This window comes from Kogia breviceps, chromosome 12 (genome assembly GCF_026419965.1).
Source record: "Kogia breviceps isolate mKogBre1 chromosome 12, mKogBre1 haplotype 1, whole genome shotgun sequence".
NCBI lineage: Eukaryota > Metazoa > Chordata > Mammalia > Artiodactyla > Physeteridae > Kogia > Kogia breviceps.
In genome coordinates, this window is record NC_081321.1 from 101,935,937 (window position 1) to 101,944,562 (window position 8,626).

At 64.1% G+C, this 8,626-nt stretch overlaps 1 protein-coding gene across 1 annotated transcript; it reads left to right on the top strand.

Moving 5' to 3' along the window:
* Window positions 1-36: 36 nt before the first annotated feature.
* CRELD2 (cysteine rich with EGF like domains 2) lies at window positions 37-8,188 on the top strand. Its single transcript, XM_059082079.2, has 10 exons — window positions 37-316; window positions 685-767; window positions 1,304-1,414; window positions 1,720-1,811; window positions 2,438-2,614; window positions 3,976-4,071; window positions 5,035-5,118; window positions 6,026-6,121; window positions 6,545-6,691; window positions 7,940-8,188. Exons 1-10 carry the CDS (start codon window positions 194-196, stop codon window positions 7,987-7,989), a joined length of 1,059 nt encoding a protein of 352 aa, XP_058938062.1. The 5' UTR covers window positions 37-193; the 3' UTR covers window positions 7,990-8,188.
* Window positions 8,189-8,626: the final 438 nt, after the last annotated feature.

Genomic DNA, 8,626 nt, shown 5'->3' on the forward strand with positions numbered 1-8,626 from the left:
CCAAGCAGACCAATAGCGATGCGAGGGCTGGGGTGGGGCGGGGCCCCGGCCGGCGCCGTCAAGTAGCCCTGGGAACGGCCGGCGCTTCGGAGCCGGTGGGCCGCCGGAGGCCGCAGCGCTCGGCCGGTTCCCGCTGGACCTCGGCCAGTGCCCGTGCGGCCGCGTTCCGCAGCACTGTCCACGTCGACCCGCCATGCACCCGCCGGCCCCGGCCGTGCTGGGGCTGCTGCTTCTGATGCTGCTGTCGCCCGGCGAGGCCACCAAGAAGCCGACGCCCTGCGAGCGATGCCGGGAGCTGGTGGACAAGTTCAACCAGGTGGGCCGATCACCCCGCGGGGACACGAGGCCAGGGGTCTGGCCGAGGTCGCCCCGCCATGGACCAGGAGTAGGGTTGTCCACCATGGACTAGGGTTGTTCCGCCGTCTACTGGGGTTACCCCCTCCGTGAACTGTGGTCACCACACCAGGGACCCAGAGTTGCCCCACCATGGACTGGGTCATCCCACCACGGATCTGGGGTCATTCCACCGTGGACTGGGTCACCCCCACCACGGATCTGGGGTCATTCCACCGTGGACTGGGTCACCCCCACCATGAACTGTGGTCACCCCACCATAGACCGGTCACCTCACCATGGACGGGGTGAGGCAGCAATGCTGAGCCCTGTGCGGCCGTCTCCCCGCAGGGAATGGTGGACACAGCAAAGAAGAACTTTGGTGGTGGAAACACGGCTTGGGAGGAGAAGACGCTGTCCAAGTATGAATTCAGGTGGGCGCCCTGCTCTGACTGGCCCAGCGCCTGCCTTTGGCGCCTGACGTGTTCCCGGCGGCGTTGACAGACACAGAGCGTCTCTTGGGGCTTGTCACCTCTCCTTGCCTGGGGCTGGCGCGCTGGCTCCTGGCTGGCCTTTTGCCTCGCACACTTGTCCCACTCGCCCTCCACTTGGCAGACACGGTGGTTTCTTAACTACACAGGTGGGGCTAAATCCCTCCTGCCCCCGCCCCCTGAGCTCCGGCCTCCTCCGGCCCCATTGCAGGGCTTCCCCTGGCACACCGCACACCCGATGTCCCACCGTGAGGACGGACAGGCCTCCCTGACCAGCCCCACCCTCCATGTTTAGTTCTCTGCCTGGCACTGACTATCCCCTGCCCCAGCTGGGTGTTTGCTGAGGGTCTTTCACTGAAGTGCCACTGTAGTTGTGGCCTGGCAGCAGGCGGGGCCTCGGGACATCCCTGGGGAATGGACGCTGACCACCGAGGTGCCCCTTGCCCCGGCCTCGCCGTGCTGACGGCCTTGTGTTTCAGCGAGGTCCGCCTGCTGGAGATCATGGAGGGCCTGTGTGGGACCAGCGACTTCGAGTGCAACCATGTGGTGGAGGAGCACGAGGGGCTCCTGGAGACCTGGTGGCTGCGGCTGTGAGTGCCCGAGTCCCCGGGGACCAGTGCCAGCGACTCCTGGCTTTCGAAATGATGTCGGGTTTAAAAAGCTACAAAAATAGTAGGGGTTTCCGCCCACCCGTTTTCTTCCTTACCCGCATTCCTATCCTTTATCACCAAAGCGCGACCATGCAGACGAGGGTATCAGCTGGAAGCCTTTTGGCACCCAGACCCTCGTCTCCCAGATCCCATGGAGCTCAGAAGCCCGTTACATGTTCAGCCGTGTTTTTGTTTTGAGGAAATCTGCCGCGTGAGATTTATTGAACGCTTTTTAAAATCCTCAGGAAGAAGAAGTATCCTGACTTATTTGAATGGTTTTGTGTGAAAACGCTGCAAGTTTGTTGTGCTCCAGGAACTTACGGGCCAGACTGCCTGGGTGAGGTTTCTGCGGGGACGCGCGAGCGTCCCGCGTGGTTCCGGCTGACCCTGTAGTGCTTCCCGGCTGGGCAGGAGCTCGGGTGGGAACGTGGCCCTGTACAGCCTCCTCCCAGCAGTAGAGGTCTTCGCCTCTGGGTATCTGGGCCCAAGTATGCTCAGGGCTCCACGGACACCCTTGTCGCCCCCCTGGGTGCTGCCCTCTGGGTGCGGGGAGGTGGCCCGTAGGCCGCGGAGCCCGTGTGCGAGGCCGGGCCCAGGGGCGTCCAGCCTCCGGGGCTGAAGAGACGGAGTGAAGCCATGGCTGCCACCCAGGCGTCACCAAAATGTTCACGTGGATCAACGGGGCAAAGGGCACGATCCTGGCACCCAGGCCCCACCCTGGCCGAGGCTGCCCTGCTTGTCCCGCTGGTGTGGTGTCACAGCGGGGGTCCTCACTGTCCCGTCCTTGGCCCCGTGTCCCGGGTGAGGCCAGCCGACGCCTCCTCCAGACACCTCGCCAGTGTGGGGCTCCTATGTCCCCAGACGGAAGGGGTGAAGCAGGGCTGGGGTCTCAGCGAGACGCAGAGAGCTGTTTTTATGAACGTGTCACGGGGTGCGCTCTGAGCGGGCTCGGCGTCCCCGCAGCGTGCCAGGGCGGGTCCGAGCGGCCCTGCAGCGGGAACGGCCACTGCAGCGGAGACGGCAGCAGACAGGGCGACGGGTCATGCCGGTGCTACCTGGGGTACCGGGGACCGCTGTGCGCCGACTGCACGGACGGCTACTTCAACTCACTGAGGAACGAGACGCACAGCATCTGCTCAGGTACCTGGAGCTGCCTGTGTAGACGGGAGGGGGACGCGGTGACCGCTGACCCAGGCTTCCGGGAGCCGCGGGGGAAGGCGCGGGCCCTTGTACCATGTGAGAAGGGACATGACGGGACCAGCAGCCGGGGATGGTCTCGCTTCCTGTCCCCAAACCAGCCCCAGGAGGGAAGTGTGAGTTGCTTTCCCTCGATGTCCTTCTGGAGACGGGCTCAGAGGGTGGGCGGTGTGGCGCCTCCAGCTCCGTGGTGTCCGCGCTGGTCCCGGGGCCCCAGACCTGCACCTGGAGTGTTGGGCCCGAGCTTGCTCTCCCCGCGGCTGTCCCAGCAGGAGGCTCGGGTGTCCTTGGGCGCAACGCGGGGATCAGAGGCTGGCGTCCCCACGGTCACTCAGGCTTAGGGTCTCGGAGTGGAGCAGAGGCAGAGGGCCGAGTCTGGCCACGTCAGGGCACCAGCAGGGTGGGGAGGCGGCCCAGGTCAGAACCGGGACAGCGGGGGCCACGCAGTGTGACCGCCTGGCCCCAGGGCCCCGCGTGGAGGACACGCCGTCTTGGGCACCCTGGTGTCGGGTGAGGTGGGCTCTCCCACCTGGGTCTTCAAAGGTGCCCTGGCTGTCGTTCTGGGCACCCCCGTGAGTTCTGAGATGGGCCCCGCGGGGTTGCACGGATGGAGCCCTCTCAGCTGCGATGGGCACGCTTCTCCCTTCCGGTTGGGGAGGCCCATGCCCCCAGGATGGCGTCCTCTGACGGGGCGTGCATGTGTAAATCCAAGGAGGAAGCCACGAGTGGTGCCCTGTCTCGACGTGCTTTCTCGTTGGTTGTCACTGATGTACAGGAAGAGCTTTGGGGTGTCAGCAGTCACGTTGAATTCTCCTGTCAGGGCTGGCGGCGGTGAGGCCGCGCTCCCCTGGGCTGCCCCGTGGAGAATGTGCTGGGTGTCTGGGAGGCCAGCCCCTCCGATTCCTACCCCCAGGCCTTTCCCGGGCCCAGAACGTCCACGCGCGTTGGCGGGCGGCATGCATGTTCCCAGCTGGGTGTGGGCGCCAGCATTTGGGAGGCTACCTCTGCCAGGTTACAGCGATTCCTCTGGAGTCCTCATTTGCTGAGAATTTTATCACCCCCGGGCGTGGAAATCCCTGTGTGTCCTCTTCTCTGGTTAAGTCCAGGGATGTTGTGAATCACACGAGTAGGTTTCTCTATTGTTGACCGTATCTTTTTGCTCCTCTGGGATTTTTTGCTGGTTTGTGGGTTTTATTTTCACCCTATGAATGTCAGCTCCTAATTTCCGAAACGCCCTTTGCATCGAGTTCACTCCTGAGACGGGATCCCCACGTACTGACGGCCGTCCCACCTCTGCCTTCCAGCCTGTGACGAGTCCTGCAAGACGTGCACGGGCCCTACCAACAGAGACTGCGGCCAGTGCGAAGTGGGCTGGGTGCGGGAGGACGACGCCTGCGTAGGTGAGGTTGGCGGGCTGCCCTCCCCCACCCCTTCCCCCCACTCTCTCGTGACATCTGCGCAGCCCCCAGCTACCCTCAGGACACCCCACTCCTGCTCTCTGCCCCCTTCTGACTCGTGAGGAAGCAGCCTCTGACGTTCCAGGCTGTATTTTAACGGGTCACAGCGTGGAGGCTGGGCTTGCCCGCGTGCGATCTTGCCTGTGGGCTGGTTGCTGCACGTGAACCCTCTGTGGCCTGGACTCTGGGCTGGGAAGGTGGCCCCTGTCCCCCGTCCTTGCCATCAGGTGGCCCCGGTGGTCCTGTTGGCTCAGGGCCCGGGAGGGGAGCCTGGGACTTAGGCCCAATCGTGTGTCCTCAGGCCCTGGTTTCATAAAAGAGACAGACGTGGGGTGGGGGGCTCTGGCCGGCAAGCGGACACTGCGGGACATGGACAGCCTCTGACTGTGGTGGACTCTGCATGGCCCCTCGCTCTGGAGGCCTTAGCCGTGGCGCGTGGCTCTCCCTGTCCACCGTGCCCGGCCAGCCGGGGCCCCGCCTGTACCCGGGGTGTCTTCTCCTCAAGCTGCAGCCCGCAAGTGCTGCCCTACAGCCCGGCCGCCCGCATCTCGGCCCCGCCTGAGTCCGCGCAGGCCCAGGTGCTGGCGGGGGCGGTGGGGCAAGGGGTGGGTGGCCGCCGGGCTGCCGTCCTCCCGCCAGGGCCTCGGTTTTGGTCTCATCCTCACAGCTGCTCAGCCGCGGGCAAGTCAGGGGCCTCCCGTCCCAGATTGAGTGGGGAGGGTGGTGCCCCCGCCAGCCCCGCCTTGGAGCTTCACCAAGGCCCCGTGGAAGCGCTCACGGGTCAGCCGCCGGTCCCACCTGCGCACAGAGGCCCCCGAGGATGACTGACTGTGCGTCTCCCCACGGCGGTCCCTCTGGCCAGCGGCCGGGCGCGGCCGCCGCCCACAGCTGTGCCGTCCTCTCCAGATGTAGACGAATGCACGGCGGGGCCGCCCCCCTGCGAGGACCAGCAGTACTGCGAGAACCTCAGCGGCTCCTTCGCGTGCCAGGGTGAGCGCGCCTCCCGGCCCGCCGCTTCCCCCAGGTGTTCGTGGTTTGTCAGCGTGACCCGTGTGTGCAAAAGGTGACAACCACCCACTCCCCGGGGAGGGGCCCCGGGCAGGCGGCGCGGATCTGAGCGGGGCCTCGTCACCTGTTTTTCATTCAACAGTCTCGTGACCGCCTTTGCACGTCACATTTTTGTACATCGTGTTAATTATTTTGGAGCATGCTGTTACTTCAGTTTTTTCCAACAATCTGTATCACTGAACATTTGTCATACAGTTTCCCGCAGTTACAAACTTTGAAGACCCCTGTAGGTAAAGCTTTTTACATTCTTCACTGTTTTCTTTGGATGAGTTTCCGAGTTGCTCGGTTCAAGGGAATGTGGATTTTAGGGCCACCCACCCCCCCAAAAGGTTGAAAGGTGGTGCCGATTCCCCGCCGCACCCCCTCACCGTGTCCGCGGCCATGCCGTCCTGTCCCCATGTTCGTGGACACACGGCTTCAGTGAGACGCCCCCGAAGCATCACACGTTCCCTGCTGTCCTCGGCACCAAGCTCCCGGCTGGCCAGTCGGCAGCGTCACAGCTGGAGGCGGGTTTTGTTGGAGGAAAGATGCCGCCCCCCATCCTTCACGTGACAGAGGTCACGGAGGGGCCCCGTCGGTGCTGCTCCGGCAGCCCGGCCTGCACCGAGGTCCCTCAGCAGCACGGTGTCAATGGTCAATCGGTCAGTCGCAGCAAGTCCGCACTTTGCCTCAAGCACGCGCTGTCTGCTCCCCACCGCCCCCAGGCTGGGGACACTGGGCTCTCCCGGCCGCAGGGCCTCCGCCATCTCGCGTGTGTGTGGTTTCAGGTCGCGCTTTGCCCACAAGACGGGGGTCTCATGTCATCATCTCCCTCCCCTCTTGTTTCCAGAATGTGATTCTACCTGCGTGGGCTGCACAGGGAAGGGCCCTGGGCGGTGTAAAGAGTGCGTCCCCGGCTTCTCGAAAGAGAGCGGCCAGTGCACAGGTCAGCGGGCGCGTCTGCATTCGACTCGGGGGCGGGAACCTTCCCAGAGGCCACGTGCGCCGGTGGGGACGGGACCCTGGGCTGCAGACTCCAATTCTCACGCGCCCACGGGGGTGGGGGCCGAGCGAGGGCCTGTGGGCCCCGGCTGGACGTCCGCCTTGACAGTCAAGCCCGGCTGGAACCCGGCTGGAGAACCACCGGGCTCCCGCCCTCACGTTTGCTTGGACCGGCTCTTCTTCCCGCCCCCGATGGCCTGGCTCTGGGGCTCCTGTTAAATCCTCCCCTCTGTCTCCTTTCTCTAATGGGATGGTTCCGTCTCTGCGCTTTCTGTGTGTGAGTGAATCATGACGTGTGAATCCCCCTATCCCCGATGGGTATGTTTGCCTATGGAAGTCGCTTGGTCAGCGGAAGGCTTTTATCTAGACATTGACGAGTGCTCGCTGGCGGAAAAGCCCTGTCTGAGGAGGAACGAAAACTGCTACAACACGCCCGGGAGCTTCGTCTGCGTGTGCCCCGAGGGCTTCGAGGAGGCTGAGGACATCTGTGTGCAGACGGGGCCGGCGGGGGCCGGTGAGTGACCGTTCGCCCCACGGCCGCCCTCTGCCCTCGGCCGCAGGGCCTGGGTGCGCTGCCACCTGTCCCCAAGTTAAGAAATTTACACAAAAAGTGGCCCTGGGATGATGGGAGCCGGGGTCCCTGGAAGACAAGAGTGTAAAGTCCTCTATGGGGACAAAGCCCCGGGGCGCTCCCTCTTGTATGGAGGGAGGTGGACGCAAAGGAAGGTCAGCAGATGGGCCGCCAGCCGAGCAGCCCCCGGGTCCGGCCGAGACAGACGTGCAGGGAGGCGGCGGGAAGGGCAGGCGGCCCCACGGGGGCTCCTGGGAGCCGGGACAAAGCGCCGCAGACCGTGCGGCTTCCACCCCAGAGGCGCGTTCGCGTCTCCGGTCCTGGGGGCTGGATGTCTGAGATCAAGGTGTCGGCAGGGCTGCCTCCCCGCTGAAGCCTGTCGGGGAGCATCCTTCCTGCCCCTTGTGGCTCTGGTGGCTGTCACTCTTGGCGTTCCTGGGCTGGCAGCTGCGTCCCTCCAGCCTCTGCCTCTGTCACGTGGCCCTCTCCCTGGAGCCTGTGTCCGAAGTTCCCTCTGCTTATAGGCACACCAGCCATTGGGTTAGGGCCCACCCCGGTGAGCTCCTCTTAACCTGATCGCCCGCAGGGACCCTGTTTCCAAGTAAGGTCACGTTCTCAGGCACCGGGGATGCCAGCCTGTCTTTTGTGGGGGGACACAGTTCTTCCCACAGTCACCTCCTACAAGTTCTAGAACAACACGGAGAACGTGAAAGAAGCCACGTTAAAAAAGACCATGGCTGAGAGTTTTCCCGAAGCAGTAAGACTTGGCCCAGGCTCCAGAAGCTCCCTGGGTCCAGGCAGGATAAAGAGAAGCTAATCCACATGTAGACGCGCTGTAGGAACCGAGGGGCCTCACGGTCAGCGAGGGCCGCGGAGGGGCCGCAGCCACGCACCCTCTGTCCCCACACGTCACGCAGGCTCTTGTCTCGTCCCGGCTGGTTCTGGGAGCACCTCGCCGGCTCCCATCACCCCCGTCTCTCCCACAGCGGTGTGGCGGCTCTGGGGTGCCGTCGGGACACCCCGGCCGTGGGGCGCGTGGGGCTGCTGCATCCGGAGGGAGCCTGGAGCCGCCCCACGGCCGTGGGCAGCCTGTCCACGCGTTCCCACGGCCCCAGCGCCGGCCTCGTGGCCGCGTCCTCGGCACCTTCCGTGCTAGGATTTTTACGGGCCGATCTGTTTGTTTTCTGACAGAAGTCACAGAAGCAAGCCCGACGCAGCCGCCGTCCCACGAAGATTTATGAAGTCACACCCGCCCCTTAAATTATTCAGACTGTCGTCCTGGATGTGGCCCTTCACGTCACACCGTCGCCCCAGGGGAAGCTGCTTTCATTGAAACGGCTGACGCTTATTTGACCCTTAAAGCTGCATTTCTTGGTTGTTCTTAAACAGATTTGTATATTTTGATACCGTTCTTTATAATAAAATTGGCCACTGAAGGTAGATGGGCGGACGACAGGTGTGCGTTTGTCTCGTTGGAAGCGTGTGGACCTTTAGAGCGGAGTTTGCCCCGTCCTGCTGGAGCCCCCAGGCCTGCGGGGGTTCTCGAGGCAGCAGAGCCAGGCTGTCCCCAAGGGGCTCCCGCCCCCCACCCAAGCTTGCAAGCAGCATCAAAACCTTAACTGGGTGAGTTTCAGGGCCCCACCTGTGGGCCCCGAGAGTGAGTGTCGCCAGGGACCCTGGGGGCTAAGCTGGAGAAAACGTCAGTCATGAACCCCAGGTCCGTCAGGTCACCAGGTCGTCACGTGGGAAGAAGGCTGCATGGACCCCCCGCAGCCCAGCGCAGCCCGTTCCCACCAGCCCGTGTGGCTGTCAGACCACGGCTTCCGCCCCAGCCCCGCAGGCTACTCCCCGCTGAATGCCCAGTGCTCACCACCCCAC